The sequence below is a fragment of the Petaurus breviceps genome, unplaced genomic scaffold (genome assembly GCF_028583685.1).
Source record: "Petaurus breviceps papuanus isolate PSGF00001 unplaced genomic scaffold, PetGlider_PUasm1.0 175, whole genome shotgun sequence".
Classification (NCBI taxonomy): Eukaryota; Metazoa; Chordata; class Mammalia; order Diprotodontia; family Petauridae; genus Petaurus; species Petaurus breviceps.
Genome location: NW_027185764.1, coordinates 24,516,057 through 24,542,261, shown reverse-complemented (window position 1 = coordinate 24,542,261; position 26,205 = coordinate 24,516,057). Strand labels below are relative to the sequence as shown.

Genomic DNA, 26,205 nt, shown 5'->3' with positions numbered 1-26,205 from the left:
TCAGTCTTCAGAATTAACATTAACAACCTCTAGACAGGTGCCTACATTTCCTAGAGTTACTTTTCTTTCTTCTTCTCCGCCCCTTAGCAATCAATCAAGGAGTATTAAGCACCTACTACGTGTTAGGCACAAACAGAACAGGCACAAAGAAAAGAGCAAAACTGTCCCTCCTCTTAAGGAACTTACATTCTATACTCTCTCTCTCTCTCTCTCTCTCTTTCTCTCTCTCTTTGCTGCATTTTGGAGGGGGAAAGGCAGGACAATTGGGGTTAAGTGACTTGCCCAAGGTCACATGGCTAGTAAGTGTTAAGTGTCCAAGGCCAGATCTGAACTCAGGTCCTCCTGATTCCAGGGCCAGTGCTCTATTCACTGCGCCACCTAGCCACCCCTAGGAGCTTACATTCTAACATGAAAGATGACATTCACCTGTAAATTAATCAGATCCAAGGTAGAGCACAAGGGGTGCTGAAGATTCTCTGATTTTTGTTAGTCTAAAATAAAAAAGTCCCTGTTTACAGCAAATGCCATATTCCTACCACTTCTCTTTAAAACCTAGCAGAAAAGTGGGGCAGGGTTGGCTTAAATACCTTTAGGGACTCATTTTAGGGCTTATTTTAGATCCTAAATAGAAGTACTGTGCAACAGATAATAACATAGCAGGTACTGGATGCCAAAGCTGTTGCACATTGGGAGAGCATAGCACATATTATACCAGTTTACTTTGAATCTGGGTTTGTTTTCCAAGGTCTGGAATGTGCCATCTTATTGGAAAAATCACCACATCGTCTCCCTGGGCCGCATTGCTCTGGCTCTGAATGAAAATGAGATAAAACAGCTGGATCTGAGCTCGATTGACACAGTGGCCTCCCTGAGCCAGCAGACAGAGTGGACTCTGGGACAGGTAAGCAGGTTCTACCAGGAATTTAGGATCCTTATAAATCAAGAGATAGAAGGGACCTTGAAGGCCCTCATTTTACGGATGAGGAAACTGGGGCACAAAGAAGTGAAGTGACTTGTTGAGGGTCACACAACTAGTGTCTGAGGTGGGATTTAGTTCCCTCAGAGAAGCCTGGGAGGAGAGAAGGGGGTGGGGAGCACACTTTGTTAAAAACAGAGGCTTCTTCCCACTTGCCCTGGAGATACTTTTAGACCAAGATTTTGATTCATTTTCATGACTGGTGAGGGTCAGGTGCTGATTATTCTAGAAGCACCCTAGGAGGAAATTTGCTTTCAAAACTGTGTGTAGCATCATGGTCCTGCAGTGGTAGACTAATCAAATCCTGGTGTCCTTCCTGCCCCATCCAAGCTCTCTCTGCACCTTGCTGAGCGGAACATTAAATCCAGCTCTTTCCTTCTACAAGTGTGTTGCGTTTGAGTGGGTCTACTCCGTCTTGAAGAATTTTAGGCTGAAAACTCATTTTTATCATCTAGGAATTGTTTTGCTGCTAATCTTGTCTGCCTCTTTGCTGTCCCCTTTACTGTGTCTTTTGCCTGATCCTCCTCTAGATGCCTCCCTGTAACCAGAGGTGTCCCTCAGTGTTCTGTCCCCTGTCCTATGGGCTTCAGCCTCTATATTGCTTCACTTGATGATCTCATTACCTCCCATGGATTTAAATACCACCTTTATGCTAAGGATTCTCAAATCTACCTATCCTGCCCTCCTGGCCTCCAATCTCACATCCCAACTGCCTTTCAGACATCTCAAACCAGATATCCAATAGACATCTTAAACTCAATATGTCCAAAATAGAAGTCATTATCTTCCCCCCTAAACCTTCTCTATGTCCTACCTTCCCTAGTACTATAGAGAACAGCGCCATCTTCCCAGTCCATCAGGCTGGAAACCTAAGATTCATTCTGTATTCTTCACTATCTCTCACCACCCATATCCAATCTGTTTTCAAGGCCTATTGCTTTTACCTTTGTAACATCTCTTGAATATGTCTTCTTCTCCCCTCTGACACTGACACCACTCTAGTGCAGACCGTCATCACCTCATGCCTCAATTTCTGTAATAGTCTGTACTCCAATCCATTCTCCATTGAAGTGTAGGTCTGATCAGGTCAGTCCCCTACTCAACTCCATTTGCTCCCTATTGACTCCAGGACCAAATACAAAATTCTTTCTTTGGCATTCAAAGCCCTCTTAGTCATAGTCTTCTTACACCTTACTCCTCCACATTTGCCCTTTGATATAGTGTCACTAGCCTCCTGGCAGGCACTCCATCTCTCAGCTCCAGGCATTCTCTTTGGCTATACCCCATGCCTGGAACACTCTCCCTCATGTGTTGCAATGACTGACCTCCCTGGCTTCCTTCTAAGTCTCGACTAAAATCCCACTTTCTATAGGAAGCCTTGTTTAACTCCTCATCATTCCAGTGCTTTCCCTCTGCTAATTATCTCCTTTATATACCATATATACACTGTGTATATATGTATATGTACATTTATGTGTGTATATATATGTGTATAATATATATACACTTATAGGTGTATATATGTGTATGGGTTTTATATATACACCTATATGTGTATGTAGGTTTGCTTTGTATATATTTGCATGTTTCGCATGTTTTCTTCCCCATTCGCTTTGAAGCTCCTTGAGAACAGACTTATCTTTTGCCTCTTTTTGTGTCCCCAGCACTTAACACAGTGACTGACACTCAGCAGGCACTTAATAAATGTTTACTGAATGTAGTCATTAAATGAAGAGAGTCTCGCTCTGCCTCTTGGTCTCTGTCTCTCTGACTCTGTCCCTCTGTCTCTCTCTCTGGAAGAGTGAAATTTTAGCAATGCGATTTTGACACACAATTCCCTTCAGCTCTCCATCTTCCATGAGTACAATATAGTAGAGAGCACAGAACCTGGAATCAGCAAAACCCATGTTCCAGTCTTACCTCAGACACTCTCTAACCGTGTTAACTTGGGTAAACCAGAGAAAATCTCTGAGCCTCCAGAAGGACTGTGAGGCTGAGTCAGGGTGGTTGAGACAGGGTTGTTGTGATCTGTCTGGGTGGGCTGTTTTCATACCAGTAAAATCCTTGATTTGTTGATACTGACCTTCCTTCTATAGTAAGTTCTTGGAAGCAGCTGTTTACAAAAAAAAAAAAGGTATATTGGAGATAAGAATAAAAATATAAACCTAACTCATAACTTTACCTGTGAATAAATTAAATAATCCAATAAAACAAAAGAATTATAGATTGAATAAGAAAACAAAAACTTCCTCCCTGTCCCTCAGGCTCAAAACCTAAGATTCATTTTTATATCTTATCAATTTTGTTAGCAGTTTTTCTTCATCTTTTTTTTCCTTTAAAAAATAGTCTTGGGGTAGCTAGATGTCAAAGTGAATAGAGCACCAGCCCTGGAGTCAGGAGGACCTAAGTTCAAATCCGGCCTCAGACACTTACTAGCTATGTGAACTTGGGCAAGTCACTTAACTCCAATTGCCTTGCCTTCCTTCCTTCAAAAAAACAAAAAACAAAAAAAAATAGTCTTTGTTATATGTAGTGGCTCTCATGAAGGGAAAGGGGTACTAGAAGATATTAAGCAAGTAACAACAAATTATATCAATTAAAATTTTATAATTAAAAAAGTTAGCAAATTATACTCAGTACTGTAGAGGATACGCTACTCCTTCAGTGAGGAATCTCTAGGTACAAGTCAAATACAAGTTGGCAAATGACAATAGCTATGGAATCCGCTTTTTCCTAACTTGAGAGAGAAATGTGTTTTCTCTTCTTAGTTTCACACTGCTCCCACCCTAAGCCAGCTAGGCTTCCTCATCCCCACGGCCCCGAGGAAGGAAAAGGCCCTTGGGTTCTTTTTGGTTGTTGCTCCAGACAATTTCAGCCAAGATTATTGATCCATACACCCAGAAAAGGTTATCTTTTTCTCCCTGGTTACTATACCCGGAAATCTTACTTTAATTACACTTTGTCTAGTTCCCTGAGTTAGTTCAGCTCTTCAATTTGTGTTCCTTTATTCCTGCTTTTTAATGCAATTTTCTTTCTTTCTGCCACACCTCACAGGACCTTTTACATTCTTCTATCTGCCCTTCTGTCCCATATGTTTGCCCCTATGCCAGTTTTCTGTTAGTGACATTATCCATTGTCCATTCTAAAATACCCCCAAACTTAAAGCTACTTCCAATACTTTTGGAGATTGAGCAGTACAGCTGTGGGCTTGTAGAAAATAGAGACTTTCTCTTTTCACTGGCCACTGGAAACATTAGAACTAAAATGATTTCAGACATGGCAGTTAAAACAAGAGCAAGTGTGTGCCTGCACTCTCACATGCCCTTGTGTGTATGGGTTTGATGATTCTCTCTATTACATTAATTATAAAATGTAACTTGTTTATATATATACATATATGTGTATATATACTTTTATATATATATATATATAAAAACTTACTCTAAGGGGTGGCTAGGTGGTGCAGTGAATAGAGCGCTGGCCCTGGAGTCAGCAGGACCTGAGTTCAAATATGCCCTCAGACACTTAACACAAAAACTAACCATGTGACCTCGGACAAGTCACTGAACCACAGCTGCCCTCCAAAAAGCAAAAAAGAAAGAAAGAAACTTACTCTGATTTCGAATGTTTTTTCCTTTTGTCTTTGTATCCCTTGATGCCATAAGTGTTGTAGGTGTTTAATAAATACATGTCTAATTCTGTTTTGACTTTTATTATTGATTTTTCTATTGATGCCTTTTGGTTTTTAATATCACATTGGTTTTAATATCATATTCACTTCCGATATATCCCTCCCCCTTGCCCTTTCCTACAGCAAGCTATCCCTTGTAACAAAGATTTAAAAAGGGAAAAAAGTTTAGAAAAACCAACCAAGCACATGAACACATATAACAATATATACCTATTGCCCTCTACCCCTGAAATGAAAAGGAGGTAAATTTTCTTAATTTGGATCAATTGATTTTAATTAACCATTTAATAACTCATTACAAATATATATGATCATGTAAAACAATTTGCCACGTTAGCTGTATCCAAAAAAAAGAGAGAGAAAGGAAGAAAGAGAAGAAAATAAGCTTCAGTCTGTACTCTGAGTGCATCAGCTCTGTCTGGAAGTAGATACCATATTTTATCATGAGCCTTTTGGATTTGTGATTGGTTATTGTGTTGATCAGAGTTACTAAGTCTTTTAAAGTTGATTATTTCTATAATATTGCTGTTACTGTATAAATTATGCCCCTGGTTCTGCTAACTTTGCTTTGTATCAGTTCATACAAGTCTTCTCTGGGTTTTCTGAAACCATCCCCTTCATCATGTCTTACAGAACATTAATATTCTATCCCATTCATATAATATCACTTGCTCAGCCAATACCCAATTAATGGGCATCTCCTCCTTAGTTTTCAATTGTCTGCTACCACAAAAAAAAACAAACCTGTTATATATATTTTTATACATCTAGATCCTTTTATACATATAGATCCAGTGTTTAGCTTCTTTTTATTCTTAGGGTTTACATTATTATAGTTTCTCTTTCTGTCTCTCTGTCTCTGTCTCTGTATGTATGAGAGATATAGTTTTATACATATGCACGTATGTGTATGTGTATGCATATATATACCCTACATATATGTGCATATATAAAATTTCCTGGTTTTGCTTACTTCACTCTACCTCAATTTATATGCTTTACCATGTTTTTCTGAATTATTCATAGTCTTTTTTTCTTATAGTACAGTTTCTTAGGATCTGATACATTCATAGATCACAATTTGTTTAACTATTCTGCAGTTCATGGGTCCTGTTTTCCAGTTGTTTGCTACCACAAAAAAGTGCCACAATTAATATTTTTAGATATATGGGACCTTTCTGTCTTTCTCTTTGGGGTAAATGCCTAAGACAAGGATCTCTGAGTCAAAAGGTATGTATATTTCAGGTATAAATTAAAAAAAATTTTTTAAAGCATAATTCCAAGTTCTTTTACAAAATAGACTAATTCTTGACTCTGCTGATAGCACATTAGTGTTCCCACATTGATTATTTTTATCTTTCCTCTTTGCCATTTTACTGGGTAAAAAGTAAACCTTCAAATCTGTTTTGATTTACATTTCTTTTATTGTTGATTGGGAGTAGTCTTTTATAAGATTATTAATAGTTTGCATCTGTTTTTTGAAGATTATTTATATTCTTTGACTCTTTTTCTGTTAGGGAATGACTCTTGGTCTTGCGTTAATTCCCTATACATTGTGAATATTAGAGCTTATCATATTTATTTGATATGGAGATTTTCCCCCAATCACCAGTTTTCTTTATCTTAGTTTCATTGATTTTTGTTCAGACTAAAGCTTTTCAATTTCATTTAATTAGGTTATCTACTTTATGTCTTACAAACTTGCCCCATCGATTTCTACCTTGTATCACATTTATCATTATGTGTTATATCTCCCTATTAAATTGTAAATACCTTGAGATCAGGTACTATATTTTCTTCTTTGTATCCTAGATGGTTTGTACAAAGTAGTTGCACATCAAATGTTTGTTTAAATGAATTGAATTGGAGGGAGCTAGCTGGCACAGAGGATAGAGAACTGGCCTTGGAGGCAGGAGGACCTGAGTTCGAATATGGCCTCAGACACACTTATGAGCTTTGTGGCCCTGGGCAAGTCATTTTACTCCAGTAGCCTCCCCCCAAAAAAAAACCCACCAAACAACACAAAATAAATTAAATTGATTCAAACCTACATTTTATTGATCGTTAATTCCTTTTGACTCAGTTATAATATTCTGACATCCATCCATTCTTCCTATTTCCTTTCACTGTTCATTCTGCCAGGCATTTTTTTCTCTTTCATACTTCCCTAGCCACACTGGCATCAATTTATTTGATCATCTGTTTCTATTTCCTGCAAGTCAATTTTTGGTCCGCTGAAACTTAGCACCTATAAGGATCACATTTGAATACAACATATAACATACACAAGATCCTTCTGTCTGGGACAAAAAGATACTCATAATTTGCATACAATTGGGAAAGACCCAAAGCACCCCAATATAATAAGGAAATAGTAGAACAGTAATGGGGGCAGTCAGGTGGTACAGTGAATAGAGCACCTGGCCTGGAGTCTGGAAGACCTGAGTTCAAATCCAGTCTCAGTCACTTACTAACTGGGTGACCCTGGGCAAGTCACTTAACTTGTTTGCCTCAGTTTCCTCATCTGTAAAATGAGCTGGAGAAGGAAATGGCAAACTCCTCTAGTATCTTTGCCAAAAAAAAAAACACCAAATGGGATCCCCAAGAGTCAACAGCTGAACAACAAGAACAACGATAGGGAACTCTAAAGGCAAACTCTTGAAGGTTTGCAGAGGTCTCACATGCATTATTTCCTCTGAATTTCACAACAACCCTATAATATAGGTGCTAGTATTACACCATTTCACAGAGGAGTGAGCAGAATTCAAACCCAGTCTAACGCTTTGCCTCTTATGCCAGTCTGTCTCATTGAAACTAGAGCGAACAGAGTAATTGAGATCTTATAATTCCTCATGCAAAAGTGTCTATAAATTGTGTCAATTGAAGATGGAGAGGGAGGATAAAGGGATTTCATAGTATACCAACACCTGTTTAGTGGAAACTGATGTGATATAGACTCAAAAGGCTGCTGTTTAAAGAATAAAAGGACTTTCAGGGCGGCTAGGTGGCACAGTGAATAGAGCACCGGCCCTGAAGTCAGGAGGACTTGAGTTCAAATGTGGCCTCAGACACTTAACACACTTACTAGCCGTGTGACTTTGGGCAAGTCACTTAACCCCAATTGCCCTCCAAAAAATCCCCCCCCAAAAAAATAAGGAAAAAAAGACTTCAGATATAACCTGACCTCCTTATGTTATAGATGAGAAAACTGGAGCTCTAAGAAATAAAATGATTTATCCAAGGCATCAACAGAACCAGGACTAAAATTTGATCTCCCAACCCCTCTTCTTCTCTACTTCTTGCTAGTTTTAGGAAACCTTTAAGGAATTTTGGAAGGCAGTAGGCTATGACCACCTTTGATAATAATATGTACTTGATCTTTTTTGGTTAACTTGGTTGGTCTGTGGTGCTCATTTAAGCCCTGCCAAAGGCCATAACTTAGTCTCCTAATGAGGTAATCAGCTTCACTCTTTTCTGTTGGTTTTAGCCTGTGTCTTCAATTTAGCCAGTCATCTTCCAGGTGCACTCTCTTGGGTGCAAGAGAGGCTGTGTGAGAGAATGAGGAAGGCTAGGTGCAAATGATCCCTACTTAATACTTGAGGCAGCAAAGTGTGCTGTTTAGATCAGTGTAGTCAAACTCAAATAGAAAGGGGGCTACTAAGCCACATGTACATGCAGATCTTTGCTGGTTGCTTATTGGCTTAGAAAACCACATACTAACATTATCTATGTTCTATTATATCTTTATTTATTTTGTTAAAAATTTCCCAATTACATTTTAATCTGGTTCTGCTGTACTAGGAAGTGTTGCTGTCCATAATAAGGCCTGCTGGCCACAGACACCTCTGATCTAAAACACTGGACTGAGCATTAGGGACTGAGCCCACATTAGGAATTCTTGTGCCCAGGACCAGTGACATAAGACATACCTTCAACTAGAAGGGGAACAAAGTGGAATGGGGGAGGAGTCTACCATCTGGAAGCTTCCTTTCTTAACTAATCATTCTTGCTAACCAGTTGCTAAATTCTGTCTTTTGCGCAAGTACAGGGTAACCAATTACCCAGTTTTTCCCACCCCACCCCCCAGTTATAGCTATGGTGAGGAGACCTAAATTCTAGTGCCAACTTTGCTACCACTTGGCATTTTGACTTTGGGCAAGTTATTCAACCTCTGTTTCTTTGTCTGTAAAATGAAGGGGTTGGACAAGGTGATTATGTTCCTTGTATTAGTAAGTTCTGTGGTGATGTGATGTCACTTAAGTGGATGCTGTTAGAGGAACAGTCAGCTTTCCAGGAATTATATTAATGGCTACTTCAGCCAAAGAACCATTGCAAGAAAGATACGGCAAAAAAGTGCAGCTGTGAACAGTGATGGAAATCTTGTAATTATTCACTTCTCAGCCCTCAGTATTGCTTTCAAGGTGTCAGCATTAATTACTTTGGAATCATTAGCAAAAGACTGTGGAGTCACACAAGGGAATACATTCTGATTTATCTCTCATGCTGGGCTTCATTCTTATAGGTAGTAGAACAATTTAATATTGCCTAGCAAGAAAATAATTTAACTTTGAAATATATTGTGTGTATTCACTTTTCATTACATGTATGTCTGATATTCTGGGAACTAACCAAGAAAATAAGGGAGCCACACTATCAAGTCCTGCCTTAGGAGGTTAGGAATGGAAAGGGGAAGGATTTCTGTCAACCGTTCTTGAATTCCATTCTAAGACAGGCAAGGGTATTGATGCCAAAAGTATGCAGTCTTTTTAAAAACCAAGTTGGTCTCTAGGTAATTCATGTATAGAATGAATGGGTGTCAATTCAGGCCTTTATAATTAATTAATTAATTTGCATTTTAATTGCATTTTTTCTTAGTTTCAATAAAAAGTCCCGCGAGAGGTACCCTATTTGTGGTAAATAAAAGGAATGCTTGGTTTGCATTTTAACTCTAATCATGACTTGAGTCCACATAAGAAAGCATAATGGCAAGCATGTTAAAAAAAATACAAGAGCTCAGAGGCTATAATGACTATAAATTTGTATTTTTAATTCAACTTTATTTTGTTTTCAGCTATAAATTCTCACCATCTCTCTTCCCACACACACACACCAATTGAGAAGGCAAGACAGTACAACCCATTACAAATATATATGATCCTGTAAAACAATTTGCCACATTAGCTGTATCCAAAAAAATAAAAAAGAAAGAAAAAGGAAGAGAAGAAAATAAGCTTCAGTCTGTCTGGAAGTAGATATCGTGTTTTATCATGAGCCTTTTGGATTTGTGATTGGTTATTGTGTTGATCAGAGTTACTAAGTCTTTTAGAGTTGATTATTTCTATAATATTACTGTTACTGTATAAATTATGCCCCTGGTTCTGCTAACTTTGCTTTGTATCAGTTCATACAAGTCTTCTCTGGGTTTTCTGAAACCATCCCCTTCATCATGTCTTACAGAACATTAATATTCTATCCCATTCATATAATATCACTTGCTCAGCTAATACCCAATTAATGGGCATCTCCTCCTTAGTTTTCAATTGTCTGCTACCACAAAAAAAACCTGTTATAGATATTTTTATACATATAGATCCTTTTTTTCCTTAAAAAAATTCTTTGGGATATCAGCCTAGTAGCAATATTGCTAGGTCAAGGGGTGTGCACAATTTAATAACTTTTCAGGCATAGTTCCAAATTTCTTTCTAGAATGATTCACAATTCCACCAACAATGCATTAATAGTATACCTGTTTTCCCAAAGTCCCTCCAGCATTTATCATTTTCTTTTTTTTGGCCATTTTAGCTAATCTACTGGTACCTCACAGTTGCTTTAATTTACACTTCTCTTTAGAGCATTTTTCCATATGGCTATTTATAGCTTTGATTTCTTCCTCTGACAGCTGCCTATTCATATCCTTTGATCCTATTCAAATATTTGATCATTTCTCAATTGGGGAATACAAAGTTTTATTAAAAATAAAACAGTAGGGGCGGCCAGGTAGCACAGCGAGTACGAGCACCGGCTCTGATGACCTGGGGATAGAATCCGGACTCAGTCACTTAGCACCCACCCAGAAACACCTGGCCGTGTAACCTTGAGCAAATTACTTAACCCCAATTGCTTAAAAAAAAATAAAACAGTAACTTTAGCTGGATTAAAATGAAAGATCAGGATAGCTAGGTGGCACAGTGAATAGAGCTCTGGAGTCATGAGGACCTGAGTTCAAATCTAGCCTCAACATTTAACACTATCTGTGTGACCTTGGGCAAGTCACTTGACCCCAATTGCCCTGCCTTCCCCCCTCCAAAAAAGAAAGAAAGATCAACTTAGTCTTAGAAAAACTTACCTTAATTGTTGTTGCTAATTAGGAGGCACCATAGTGTTGAGGGAAGTGTAGTAGGTTGAGTTGCTGACCATGGTACTCACGCTCTAGTTGTGATCTTAGACAAGTTGAGTCACCTCTATGGGCCTTGGTTTCCTCATTTGTAAAACGAACAGGATTGAATTTAATCTATGAGGTACCTTCCTCATCTAAAATTCCATATATTTAAGCTAGCTTTCATGATGACTCGAAATATAGTAAATTTATTTTCTCCTTTAAAAACAACTTGAACAGTGGTCTTGGAACAAGTTTGCTTTTCTGTCATCCCCACTTATGCCTGAATGTTTATTTTACCTTTTTTTCTGATTGTCTTGTTACAGGCAAGCGCCATTCTTCGAGGTTTTCTGGAGGACTCAGGCCATCAAATACAGGAATTAAAGAGCTTTGATTTAGTAGGACTTGGTGCAAACTTGTGTGCCATCAGCATTAATGAAGTTCCATTGATAAGCATCTCAGAATTTAGGTAAGAAACGACCAAAATGATAGTATCCTCAAGTGGATCAAGTTCTCCAGATGTCATTTAGTATGAAATTCTGCCTTCAGAGAGGTTTATCAAAACCATCACCAATATTTGAATGAATGAATGAGTGAAAATGCCCTCCAATATATATATATCCAAATATAATTGCCCTCCAAACATTTTTAAAGTACTTATATGTGCCAGGTACCATTCTAAGCTCTGGGAAAAGTGATATCAAAATAAAGATAGTTCCTGCCCCCAAGGAACTTGCATTCTAATAGTGAAAGAAAAGCATATAAAACGAAAAGGTTATCAGGGAAGGAAGTTTTGTTCTGGGAAGGTGGAAGAAGGGAAAGAGGGATATGACCCAGTGGTAGGCAGACAGTGAGATGGCCTGGATAGATGGCTGAATGAGATTAACATGCTAAAGCATAGTTTGGTATCTAGAGCCAGCCAGTATTTAATAAACTAAGTGGATTAGTTTGCATACACACAATGTCACTAATCAACTTGGTTGGGCCTTATGGAGCTCCAGAAATGACTGGGTTAACTTTCACAGGAAATGAGTTCTAGACTCTAGAAAATCTGGTCACAAGAGTGCTCGTCCAGATGGGAAAGAGGCGGCACAAGGGTGAGGTGATGGTCTGATCAACCAGCTACATGGAATGTGAAGCTGAAACATGTTCTGGTATCTGTTTAATATCTTTCCTCTGTTACAAAGCAAACTTCCTTGTATCTAAACTATATGCTTTTCTTTTCTTTGCTTTGCTTTTTGGGAGGCAATTGGGGTTGAGTGACTTGCCCACGGTCACATGGCTAGTGTTTTTTTGTGTGTGTTTGTTTTAAGTGTCTGAGGCCGGATTTGAACTTAAGACCTCCTGACTCCAGGGCTAGTGCTCTATTCATTGCACCACCTAGCCACCCCAACTATATGCTTTTCTGAAAAAAAATTTTTTTAATTAAAAAAAGTTTTATAAAAACTTTAACATTGAGCCTCACTACAAACAACTAAACTTAGTACTTTCTCATTTAGACTAATTTCAGTGCAACTACTATCATAACGCTATTTCAAACTTTACCTCAAAGTCCCCATCAGGATTCTTTGTCCAGTTATTGAAGTTTGATTATAAAGTAATGAAATTGATTTTTAAAAACATATCGCAACTTAAGAATCCAGATGAATATTTTTCTCTTCATAATAGTCATCTTGGAAGGCCGTGCACTTATTCTAATCCTTTGAAGAACAACATTCATGTAAATAAATGATTTGTTATAGTAACATAGGAATATAATCGTGGTTATAATAACAGTTCTTATATGCCACCCTTTGTTTTCATCACTTTTTAGAAGTCATATTGATTTTTTTATACTAGTCATTTGCTAAAATACTCTTCCCCCTACCCTGTAATTGAACCTTTCTGTTTAACCAAAGAAAAAGTTAAACAAAACCACCCACAAAGCATCTGAGCCTGAGAGTGTATCATACCTTCCATGTCCACAGTCTTCCACCTCTCTACTGAGAAGAGGGAAGCATATTTCATTATTTATTCTCTAGATTAAGATTCCATACCATTCTTTCAGTAAGTAGCAGACACATTTTAACATGCAGGCTGTGGACCAGATTTTAGTGAACTGATCTTATCACTTCTTGGTTCAGAAATCTTCAGTGGTTTCCTGTCACCTACTGAATAAAACTCAAACTCTTTGACCTGGCATTTAAGGCCCTCCTCAATCTGTTTCTATTTGGACTATCTTTCTAACCTTATCATATATAATTGCCCTCCAAACAAGTTGCACTGTGGTCAAATTGGACTTCTCTCTATCTCTCAAATAAATGTACTTTCCTTACCTTCCCCCTTTTAACTGAATATTACTCAAATACCATTTCTTCTATGAAACCTTCCTTGATTTCTTTCTTCTTCTTTTTTTGAGATGTCTCTCTTCTGTCTCCCACAATCAGTAAAACTGTTCCTTTTTCAGATCTCATCTGTGTATTTTTAATGCACTGAAAGTGGAATTTTGTATTTATGTTTGTAATCTGTGTTTGTGTCTCAGAATCCTACTAGGCTGACATTTCCTATGCCTAGTGGAATTCTTAAAATTTTTAGTTATATAATCCTCTTTCTGAGGTTGTGTTTTTTTTTTTAATTTTGGCAAGAAATTTGTGAAAATCTTATTGGTTCCAGAGGGGACACATATCCCATGGGATGTTGCCTTTTTCTAGTTGATGAAGAAAATACAAAATCAAAGACATAAATCATCAGTTCTAGATATTTCCTACTTCTTGATCTACTTTCAGCTCTCAGGATGAGTCGAAGAATGGGATTTGCCCAAATCCATCCTGGAAAGGGAGACCACATTTGAAATATTTTCCTATAGGGTTCACCAAGGTAATTCTATAACTCTTCTCTTTTCCTAGCACCGTCGCCGCTAGAATTGGTACTCTGTTCTGCAGCACTCCCATCCTGGGAGCATTCAAGAGGAAGGCAGAGGCTGTGTTTGGGGATCCTACTGAGTGGACTAGTTCAGTGATATGGGAACTGGGCACCATTGCAGGTAATAGGTGTTCTGTACTCATATCCAAGCGTTGTCTTGCCATTTCTCCCCCCACCCCATCCCAACATTAGGTATAAAAATAAAAATAGAATCCTGTTATAGAACAGCTTACTAGTACATGCAGTAGCCTTGAACTGCACTTTTCTTCTAAAGCATGTATTAATTAGACCAAGAAAATCTACTGTTTTTCAGATGCAAACTGAGGGTAAATGAATGAGTTTAACTTCTGCGTTGATAAATAGTAGCTTTGTGGTACAGTGGATCTCAGCCTCGAATTCAGAAGACCTAAGTTGAAATCTAGCCTCAGACACTTACTAGTGTCAGATACTGACCCTGGGCAAGTCACCTAACCTTTAAGTGCTCCCTCTGCTTTGGCAAAGGGAATTTACATTCCAGGAGTTTTGAAATAGTTGTGAAATCACAGATCAAATCCTATATGTGTGTATATATATATATATATATATATGCACATACACATACACATGTGTATGTATGTTTATATGCATATATACACATATGTATATTTATTTTAATATTCTCATTATCTGATCCTAATATTAATGAGAATATCTGGCCATTAAAGTATTATATTATCGTTCATGTGTTTTTCATTCATGTCTGATGCTTCATGACCTCATTTTGGGGTTTTCTTGGCAAAGATACTGGAGTAGTTTGCCATTTCCTTCTCCAGCTCATATTACAGATCCAGAAACTGAGGTAAACAAAGTTAAGTGACTTGTCCAGGATCATAGAGAAGGAAAGGAAAGGAAAGGAGGGAAGGGGAAGGGAAAGGGGAAGGGGAAAAGGAAGGGGAAGGGCAAAGGGAAGGAATAACTCTGGGACCGTAGGTGCTATAATTGTTCCCACTTTGCAAATGAGGAAACAGAGGCAAACAAAGGTTAAGTGGTTTGCCCAGGGTCACACAGCTAGTCAGTGTCTGAGGCTAGATTTGAACTCAGGCCTTTCTGACTCCAAGCCTGGAATTCTATCCACTGGGCTGTGTAGTTGTATATGTGTGTATATACATATATATGTTTTAAATATCTTGTGATCTTTTCCACATTGTTGTAATCTGTAGACAATATATTAATAAGCACATGGCTAGTTGTGTGCATAAAAGACAATACATTAGTGAAATGATTGAGGTTTACAATGTGTCCCTTCTTTTTAATGAGTGATTCTAAAAGAGTGATTGATTATTTTGTGGAAAAAGCAGATCTCTATATTGCATTGCACTTTGAATAAAACTAAGTGTTCATGGGGGAACAAAGCCATCTAATTTTTTTTTCTTCCCTAGCGGGATTAACAAAGGAAGAATTAAGTATGCTTGATAAGGATTTAATGCCTTATTTCCAGCCATCTGCGATAAAATGCATTCCTGAGGAGATCTTCAAAGTAAGCATTCTGTTCCTAAAGAACAAATATGAGTTAAAGCCATTTTTCCTCATATAAGAGAGTGATAAGGAATAAGTTCTTAACTTGGAGGGAATCTGCACTGTTGTGTGATTATCCTAATAGAGCCTGGTGGTATCAGCCTCACCATCTTGAGGTATGAGATATTTTTAAAGCAACTGTCCTGGGGGTTGTGTGTGTGTGTGTGTGTGTGTGTGTGTGTGTGTGTGTGTGTGTGATTGGTAAGTTGCTCGTATAGGGATGCTATCATGGGCAGATAAGAACAGTGTTTAATGAATTGGATTATTGGATTTAGGATCTAGAACTTTAAAGAGACCTTTAAAGATCATCTGGTCCAATTCTTTCCTTTTAAAGATAAGAAAACTGAATCCTGGAGAAGTTAAGTGACTTGTCCACACCCACACAGGTAGTAAATGGCAAAGCCAAGATTAAAGTTTAAGTCCAAAGCACAATTTCAGTGTTTCATGTTCATCCCTGTCCACTGCCCCATGCAATCTCCTAATTGCCCTCCAAGAGAATGTCTACCAGTCCTGGACAACTCCCTTGAACAAATTCTCATTGTGTTATATCACTGGGCATCGTCATTGTCTTTCTTAACCATCAATCTTAAACAGTAGGAGGGTAGGTCAACAAAAACAAGAAACGCTTTTTGGAATCTTCCTTTGTGTAAAACATTGTATTGGGTCTTGAGAGATATACAAAGAAAAGAAAAACAGCATGGTATTGTCCCTCAAAGAGTTTACAATCTAGTGGGGGGAGGGAGAAGAAAAGTAACTATAATATAAAATATGACTATCATACAACTATAAAATAAAATACAACAGAGTGGTACAAAGTGACCTACAGACATTCATACTTTGATGCTTTGATGGTCATGTATTCTCAGCAGTGAGGGTTCTCTCTCCCCTGGTGTGGATCACAGACTCTCCATGCCCTTTTATTGTCCATATCCTATCATAGATCCCTCATTGGAGAATCCCCCTCAAATGCTAGAGATTTTCTGCTAGGTCTTTTTAATATTTTGCAGGCACCAGAGCAATACTCAGGCCACTTCCCTCCCTGCCCCGATTCTCAGTTTACCCTGTTTTCTAGTCAAGGATGTCTCTATGATGTCTTCTACACCACATCTTGTGCCCAAACCATCATTAGTAGTATGTTTCAGGCTACCTATACCCAACATGTATCTTTCCATTGCTTTTGGGTCAGTTGTAATTCTTTTTTTTCCTATTCTTTTTTCTTTTTGGAGGGGCAGTTGGAGTTAAGTGACTTGCCCAAGGTCACATGGCTGGATAAGTGTTAAGTGTCTGAGGCCGAATTTGAACTCAGTTCCTCCTGACTCCAAGTGATACTCTATTCACTGCGTCACCTAGATGCCCCAGTTGTAATTCTTAATTTTATAAAATCACAGTGTTCCATAATTTGTAGCCATAGCATTTCTGAGGGAATATCAGTATTAAAAATATGATCTTTTATTGCAGGGCACAGTTTAGTATCCTTAAAAGCATTGCACAATTATCTGTCTCCACTAAGTAACCTGCCCAACCAAATGTCATAATCTTGACAATATACCTGCATAATCAACTTTTTTTCTGTGCTTCATACATTTTCTGCACAGATGGCTAGGCCAGCTTCTTTCAAAGAGTCATGGACTTCATTTAAATGATTCTGTAATGCTTTAGGGCTCTATGCAACCAACTCAATGTCTGCAAAAACTAGCATCTGGAGATTCTTACTATTTAAAGTAAACCCTTCTCCATTCAAACTTTATATAGGACCTTGTCCTTAATACCTGTGGTGAGCATCTGTTTCCCTATTTTATGTTCCATTTGATATCATAATCAGAAGATCATTGAGAAAAGTTATTTTTATCAATGCATCTGACAACATTTGCACAGGAGACATCTTGTTGAAGAGACTATATTTTCAATACTACATTTTACTATGCCAAGTCAAGACTTTTTTTTTTGTAATCAACAAACAACAAACAGTGGGATGTTATATTCTACTATTCTTGTCATCATTTGTGGAATCATGCAATAGAGGAAGGTTTCTATTTTTTCTTGCTCCTTTCTCACATTTTCATCAAGGATACTCTTGCTAGGTAAATAGATCCAATCTCTTAAAGAATTTATACGGGTAAGAAAGTACCTCTGAGTCAATAGTTAATTGATAGCCTTTTTTTTTGGCATTAGTCTTGTCTATCTGACCTTTTCCATTTGTTTGTATATTTTTTTCTTTGATATAAATTTAAAAATTGACCTCTGGGTACTTTTTAAATTGTCTCCTTTAGAATGAATTTTACTTTCTCAGTATGTATTTGATCAGGTTGAGTTCCTTTTCTCAAATTTATTTCCTTGAGTGCCTCATCCAGTCCCTTATTTGCACATGAGATATTCTCAGCTGCTAGAATCCAAATGATCCTCTTTTCTGCCATGCTTATTGACCAGCTGCCACCAATACTGTAGAAGCTGAAGGCAATTTCGTAGGATTAAGGGCTATTTTGTATTTGGGGCATTTCATGGACTGCCATGGCCAAAAAATTCATCAGCTAATGGCTAACCTATTGTTGATATGTGTTTACATTTTTTTTAGGCTGGTACTCAGAAGATACAGTCTATTTCTTTTTTTTTAAGAGAAATATTATTAATATATTTATTTTTAGTTTTCAACATTCATTTCCACAAGATTTTGAGTTCCAGATTTTCTCCCCATCTCTCCCCTACCCTCACCCCAAGATGGCAAGCATACTGATTATCCCTTCCCCCGGTCTGCCTTCTCTTCTATGCCCCTCTATCCATCTCTTTCCCCCTTTCCCCTTACTTTCTTGTAGGGCAAGATGAATTTCTATACCCCGTTGCCTGTTTATCTTATTTCCAGATTGCATGTAAAAACAATTTTTTAACATTTGTTTTTAAAACTTTGAGTTCCATATTCTCTCCCTTCTTCCCTCCTCACCCACCCCCATTGAGAAGACAAACAATTCATTATAGGTTATACATGTGTAGTTAAGATGCAGTCTATTTCTAGGACCATGTTAGAAGCCTTTCCTGATTGGTAGAACCTCCATTCCTGGTAGAATGCTTCTCTCTGACTCTATAGCATTGTGGAACCCAGAGTCACCTCCATACTACAGTAAGGTGTCAGAAAAGGAATTTTATGGAGTTTATTTTAATAACAGTAATAATTACATTTACTATATCCATGAGAAATTATAACTTAATTCTATTAAATTTCATAAATGAGCAAGTATTAATTTTGTCTCCTACCACATTCTTCCCTCCCCACTGAGAAAGAAAAATGGAAAAGCAGAACCCTTGTAGCAAATATACATAGTCAAGCAAAATAATTCCCACATTTGCTGTCTCTAAAAATGTCTCATTAGACATCGAGTCCATTGCATCAAGAGTTGAGTAGCATTCTTCATCATCCCTCCTCTGAAGTAGTAGTTGTAGCTTAATTTCTGCAGCATCTTTTAAAGATTTATTATTTTTTTAATTTTTCAATTTTATTTTTTGGAGGGGGGAAGGCAAGGCAGATGGGGTTAAATGATTTGCTCAAGGTCACACAGCTAGTAAATGTCAAGTATCTGAGGCTAGATTTAAACTCAGGTCCTCCTGATTCCCTAGACACATTATTTTATTTGAGCCTCACAACAACCCTGTGAAGGAAGATAGTATCAGTAACATTATCTCCATTTTATAGATGAAGACATGGAGGTTCTCCCTTGTATCAGTTATTTGTGTATATGGTGTACTCTTGAAACTCCCTGAAAGCAGTTTTTGATGTATCTGTCGGCATCTCTAGTACCTTGAACACAGTGCACATTTAATAAATATTTGTTGATTTTAACTGCCTTGTTCAAAGTTTCTGAGATTATATAGAACAGGAGTAATCTCATGGAGAACTGAAGGACCCCTTTTCAGAATAATATCATTAGATGAATAAAATAAAATACATAGGGTTACCTGGGGAAAATGAATTATATTGAATACAGTTATCAGCGTTTTTTTTTAAAGTTCATGGACCCAGGGGCAGTTAGGTGGCACAGTGAATAGAGCACCAGCCCTGGAGTCAGGAGAACCTGAGTTCAAATCCCGCCTCAGACACTTAACACAAAAAACTGGCCGTGTGACCTTGGGCAAGTCACTTAACCCTAATTGCCCTACCTTCCCCCCTCCAAAAAGCAATAAATAAATAAAAGTTCATGGATGCTAGGTCAAGAACTCCTGGTACAGAATAACAGACCATGAACTAAGCATTCAGTAGAGCAAAGAAACTGTATGGGAAGGTTGGAAGGAAGCTATTTGTGAGGGTCCACACAACAATTGATAGAAAACAATGTGACTCAAAAGACCTCTAGTTTTTTTTGCGTTTTTGAGATGACATATTCTGAGAATGTTTTTCTTCTTTACCCTCCTCCAGGAACTGTCTCCAGAACAGATCGCCAGTTTGGGTCCCGAGAATGCTGCTTGGGTAACAGAACCCCAGAGGAGACACCTCAACATGCTGCAGCTGCAGAGTCTCCAGCTGGCACTAGATGGCGCCAAGACCAACTTCCAGCTAGAGGCATTGCTAAATATGGACACCACCAGCATTCCACATTCCCAGTCCTCCGACTGTGAGCGAAACCACATTTCTGTCCCTCTATTCTCCTCTCTACAACACACACATATGCAATACGCTGCACCAGAGAGATAATGAGAGACTCAGCGTGATGGTTTCCACTCAGTGCCTAACAAAGTTCAGGCAGTCCTTCCCCCTTTTCTTCCCCTGGACAAGTTATTCCTAAAATATGGCAAATCAGGGTAAATACTCAGGTCCCAAGTTTTGGGACTCATGTCCCATTTACCTGTAGCGACCATTGCCTAGCTAGTGATGCTAGCACAGGAGAGGTAGCTTCTACCAGCCGGTAACTAAGTAGATACTTTTCATGAGTGTGATCATGAAATAAGCATCAATCCTTTTGAAAGATAGGGGGAAAAAATTACAGGCTACCATCATTTAAGGTAAAACAAGTGGAATTACATCATGTCATTCTCCCATACTCATTAGGGTCCATGATTACTCTTTTCCTTCAAGACTGCTCTTCCTTTTTCATTTTAACCAGATTTCATCTGAAGGAAAATGTTGATAGGGAGTTGTGGTATGGAATAAGAGAGGAAAGATACTATATAGTTTGCATAAGGTCCCATATTCACCTAAAGTTGACCTTGGATATCATACCCACCTAGGATTCACCTGCCCTGGCTTGATATTTCTTCCATCTTCTCTGAATGTACATTTAATTCACGAGATATAGTTTATGGGTCACTGATAATAAAAAAGTAAATGATAGAATATCATAAGAAGCATGATATAATGGATGGAGAGCTGGTCCCAGAGTTAAGAATACCTGGGTTCAGGGGCGGCCAGGTGGCTCAGCGAGTAGGAGCACCGGCTCCAGTGTCGGGATGACCTGGATCAAATCCGGGCTCAGACACTCAGCACCACACCCAGAAACAACTGGCCGTGTAACCTTGAGCAAGTTACTTAACCCCAATTGCTTTAAAAAAATAAATAAATAAATTATTTCTAGAATACAAACACTTATCATATACATGTTGACTTGATTTGATTGTTGATACATATGTATATTTGTGTGTATATTCTAAAAATAACCTGAATTTAAGGTGGGGGAAGGAAGAAAAAAGAAGAATTCCATGAATCTCTTCCCCAGTCTTGTTTATATTCTTTTCCTCAAACCCATCTCCCTATTTAGGATTTTAGAGAAGAGGGAGAAGAAAGAGAGAAATAAGATGAAAAGAGAAAGGTGGGACAGAAGTTAGATACCTACTCAGAAGCTAGAATAGAATAGAATCAAAACTGCTAGAAGACAATCTGGAGCTATTTCTCCTTCCTTTTCACTAGCACCTTAAGTATTGGCTCAAACTAAATTTTACTTTGGAAATTTTGTGAAAATAAACATTATCATCCCGCATATATGGACAAATGCAAGTGATACTTGTAGCATTTTATACAAACAGACTTCTGAACTCCTGGAATATGGAAAGTCACTCCTCAGATGTTCAAATACAGATCGCTTACTTAGATCATAAACAATAAAAATGCCACCATTATGTGTGCCTAATGGCATTTTCAGTTAAGGTCTATTTCATTGTTGAGTACATTTAAGTATTCCTCAAACATATTAGCCAAAAGTAGAGTTGAGGGTGTTTAAAGCAGAGAAACATTTATCCAAAAGAATCCCTACTTCCACTTCCTTTGGGAAAATGTTCCTTTAGAGATGGTATATCATCTAAAACAAACCTCCATTTAAAGTGCTGATCAAAGAACAAATATCATTACAACATATATATTTATGTGAGCAGAAATAATTCTAGACCCCAGCCTATTTATTTAAAACAATGGTTAATAAAGCAAAATTCTAATGTTGCCTAAAAGTCAGGCTTATCCCACAGAAAGTATACTGGAATATGATCTGTGGATACAATTTGCAGAGTGGGAAACAACAGAGTAAACAGGGAAATGGAAGTAGAAAGAATGTGAAGAGGCAAGGATGAGTCAAAAATTGCAGAGAAATTATTAGAATGTGGCAACTCTGGGTTTTGCAATGGACTTGACAGCTTTTGTAAGGCCAAATGAGTGGAACACAGTTTCTCCTTTTTTTTTTTTTTGCTTTTTGGAGGGCAATTGGGGTTAAGTGACTTGCCCAAGGTCACATGGCTGTGTGTGTGTGTGTGTGTGTGTGTGTGTGTGTGTGTGTGAGTGTCTAACGTCAGATCCAAACCCAGGTCCTCCTGATTCCAGGGCCAGTGTGGTATTCACTGAGCCACCTAGCCCCCCCCAACAGTTTCTCTTTAATAGTAGGTCGGCACAGGTACTTTTTGGGGTGTTTAAAAAAACAGAATTGTCAAAAATGGGATTCATACAATGCCTGCCTTCATTGCTTCAAGTTCCTGGAGAGTAGGTATTATTTTATTCTTTGTATTTCCAAAACTATGCCTGGACATAGTAGCTGCTTAATAAATTCTTATCGATTGATTAGTTGGAACTAATGCTTTGCCAAAGAAGCAAGTGATGTTTTGAGGAAGGGTGGAGGTGGTGTGGGTATATTTCTTTGTAGAAATCTAAGAGATTATATCAGAACTCAGATTTGATCTTTTCAGGGTAGGCCTGCATTTCTATGAGGAGAGAATGGGTTGGTACACCCTCCATGTTTCCTAATAAAGAGGCAGATAAATATATCTGAGCCAGAATTATTCTGTTATGCCCTTTTCTGCCTGTCGAGCTTCAGGAAGTTAATAATTTACTGTGATCTGTTGTCTACCTAGGACAAATATCCAAGCATTAAATAGACAGGAATCGTCTCCATTCATTGGTTGTACTGGAATTTGGTTGTAATACTGTTTCAGCCAAGTGGTCCATTGATTAAGGGTTCATAAGTTTTTTTGGTTACAGAATTTTTATCCTGTATGTAATTATGAATTTGGTTCCAAGTGGGTTGTTTCCTTTAAGGGAGAGAAGGTTCATGGGGAATGACTTAACATGCCCCAACTCGTTAGGGAGGGAGGGAGAGAGAGAGACAGAGACAGAGACAGGGACAGAGACAGAGAGACAGCATGAACTGTATGGTTAGAGCACCCATGAATAATTCCCTGATTTCCTGACTGCTAGTTTCTGTTCTAGCTCCTCTCTTGCCTAACTGTATTGCAGTTGCTTTAACAATAATAGTAATAATACATTCAAATTATTTAGACATTTACAAGTGCAAGGCACTTGACTAAGTCTCACATGCCATCCTTGTGGATAGGATGTACACACACACACACACATACACACACACACACAGATTCAGAACTGGTTGGTTGATCCAAATCAATGGCTTGACAGGCCAATGTCAGCTCAGAGGGAAGTGTCCAATGGAGGTGTCCAGGGACCTGAAGTCAGCCTGTGTTTTCCAATATTTTTATCTATGACAGATGAAAAGAGATGTTATATTTGTCAAATTTGCAGTTTGACATGAAGCTAGTAGGGGAGAGCCAACATTTTTGATGACAAGGATATAAAAAGGTCAGTAAGCTAGAAAAATGAAGTGGATTAAAGAAACTGAATTTTCACAGGAATAAGTATAAAACATTTAGGATAAAAAAATTTCTTTGCAAATTCTGTGGCATGGATAGTATAACTAGCTAGCAATTCATGTGGAAAAAAAAAAAGATTCTGAGTTTTTAGTAGACCATGAGCTCAAAATGAGTTAACAGTGGTTTAGGGCAGAAAACAAAACAAAACTCTAGAAATTCTGCATTGGAGTGGCATGTTTTGCCAAACAAGGGAGTTGATAGGACCTTGACAAGTTAGAACTTGTCCCAAAGAGGGCAGCCAGGATGGGGACTACAAACAGAGCCACAACTGGCATTTTTCATGCCCTAGATCAAGCTTCTCCAAACTCGTGCCATACTCTTTCTTTTTCTTTCTTTCTTTCTCTCTTATTTTCTTTCTTCCTTTCATTCCTTCCTTCCTTCTTTCTTTCTCTCCCTTTCTTTCTCTTTCTTCCTTTATCTCTTTTTTCCTTTCTTTCTTACCTCCTTCCTTTCTTTCTTTCTTCCTTTCTTCCCTTCCTGTCTCTCTCTCCCTCTCCCTCTCCCTCACTTTTTCAAATTCAGTTAGAGAATTGGCAAAGGCTCTATCAACCAGGGAGAACTCATTTTGTTAGAACGACTCGGGTGGGGCATGCTGCCATCTAGTGGTAGCTTCCCATTTTTGTCATTTTTTTGGATAACTAGGCGCTGAACTCAGTTGTTTCTTGTGCTGCTATGCTGTGCTATCAGTGCTTCCTACATTTTAGCACCCTGGGTCAAAGTTCTGACACCCCAACCTAGTTTCAGTTTAGCACATAAGGATCCTTTTAAGGAACTGGAGTTGTTTATACTGGTAAAAAAGAATTAGGAGGAACATGATAGCTGGCATGTGGAAGAGGGATTAGCCTTCTATTTGGCATTACCGATTAGAACTAGAAGCAAAGGGTCAAAGCTGTAAAGAGGCAAATTTGGTCTCTTTCCTTCCTTATTTACTCATTCCCTTCCTTCCTTCCTCCCTCCTTTCCTTTCTCTTCTTCCTTCCTCTTCCTTCTTGTGTCTATTTTCCTTCCTTCCTTTTTTTCTTTCTCTTTCTTTCTCTTTCTGGAAGTTTTCTGGTGGAAGCTGGATAATCACTTGTTAAAAAGTATTGAAGAGTAGATTTTGGGTCAGCTTGTTGTTTGTTCTTTCTTGAAGAGGACCAATGACATCAGGAGGGTGATGTCTTGACTTGAGAATGAACTGGATTTGAGTGAGGCAGAGCTGTGCAAAGTGATCAGTCCCACTCTGTCCTCCAGTCACTGAAGTCCAGTGACAAGACAAAAGTCAAGACAACTGGTGATGGCCTGGGATCTTATATTTTGAGGTTTTAGGGCTAGATTTTAAAATTTTTAATCATTATTCATTTATTTATTATTGGACTTGCTAGTCCCTGGAATCTCTTTTAATTCTGAAATTCTGTAACTATTTTCTCATAGCAACATTATAAGAAATATAGAAGTATTATTTTACCTATCTTATTGATGAAGAAATAAAAATATGGGGCTAGTAAATGTTGGAGACTGGCTTTGGATCCAGGCCTCCTAACTGAGGATCAAAGGAATTATAAAAAGAAGGGACATTAGCAATTATCTATATAATGATTTAATTTTACAGATGAGGAAACTGAGGCCTAAAGAGGGTACAACTGAGGTCAGAATATGAGTTGGAAAGGACGACAGAAGCTAGCTAGTGTAAGCTTATACCTAAAATTGTGACTTGCCCGATGTCACTAGCCCTGAGTAACTAGCCAAGCTAAAATTTCGATCCAAGTCTTATGACTCCAATTTCAGTGTTCTTTCCACTATACCACACTGCCTCTCCTAGGTCAGACTTTATTGTAACTTTCTGTCTGCTCCTTTAGCTTTGGCATCCCAGTTTTTTCCTCCCCATACCCCAATCATTAGATTTTATATGTTGCCAAGACAGCACTCCAAACCTACCGCCCACCCCAACCTATTGTAACTAGCTAGCACTTGAAGGAATTGACTGGTTTAGTAATGATTTGCTGCTACCTAAAATGGAAACTTGATGGAAAAAATAATCAGACTGACATTTCTGATAACTGAACCTCTAGCCTTAGAAGACCTTCAGGGAAGGGTAACTTTACCTCTCAAGGCAACCCTTTGTGAACAGGTCTGATTTCTGGAAAGATTTTCCTGGCCTTCAGCCTGAATCTGACACTTTGTAACTTCCACTTACAACTTTGATCTTGGGCCAAGAAATATGTGGGATCCCTCTTCCTCTTGAAGGGAATTAGACTGTTGATACATTAGTCTGTGAGGTCTTTGGGAGCCTGGGATGCTTTTTGTCCTTCTTTGTATTCTTAGCGTTTACCACAGTACCTGGCACATAGAAAAACACTTATTAAATGCTTGTTGACTTGTTTTTGAGATTGCTAAATCAATGTGCTGAACGCTTGAGGTCAGAGTTTAGTTAAAATGTTAGTAGTTAAAAGCTGTCATAGGATCAAAGGTTCGGGTTAGCAAAGGTCACACCTTCACACTGACATGAATGAAATCAAGTTCCCAACTTCCTTCAGGTATAGCTTATATCTATGTATGCAATACATTTAATTTACCAGAGCTAGACATAAGTAAGTAATATTGCCTG

General features: G+C 38.2%; 1 protein-coding gene across 1 annotated transcript in view; it reads left to right on the top strand.

Annotated features, from left to right (window-relative positions):
* The window catches only part of OTOA (otoancorin), an 82,349-nt gene that overhangs the window by 43,151 nt on the left and 12,993 nt on the right, over nt 1–26,205 (top strand). Inside the window, exons 23-27 of the mRNA XM_069084938.1 lie at nt 746–901; nt 11,370–11,512; nt 13,929–14,065; nt 15,363–15,460; nt 19,901–20,096. Of these exons, the coding sequence (XP_068941039.1) occupies nt 746–901; nt 11,370–11,512; nt 13,929–14,065; nt 15,363–15,460; nt 19,901–20,096 (730 nt within the window). The remainder of the gene's footprint in view (nt 1–745; nt 902–11,369; nt 11,513–13,928; nt 14,066–15,362; nt 15,461–19,900; nt 20,097–26,205) is intronic.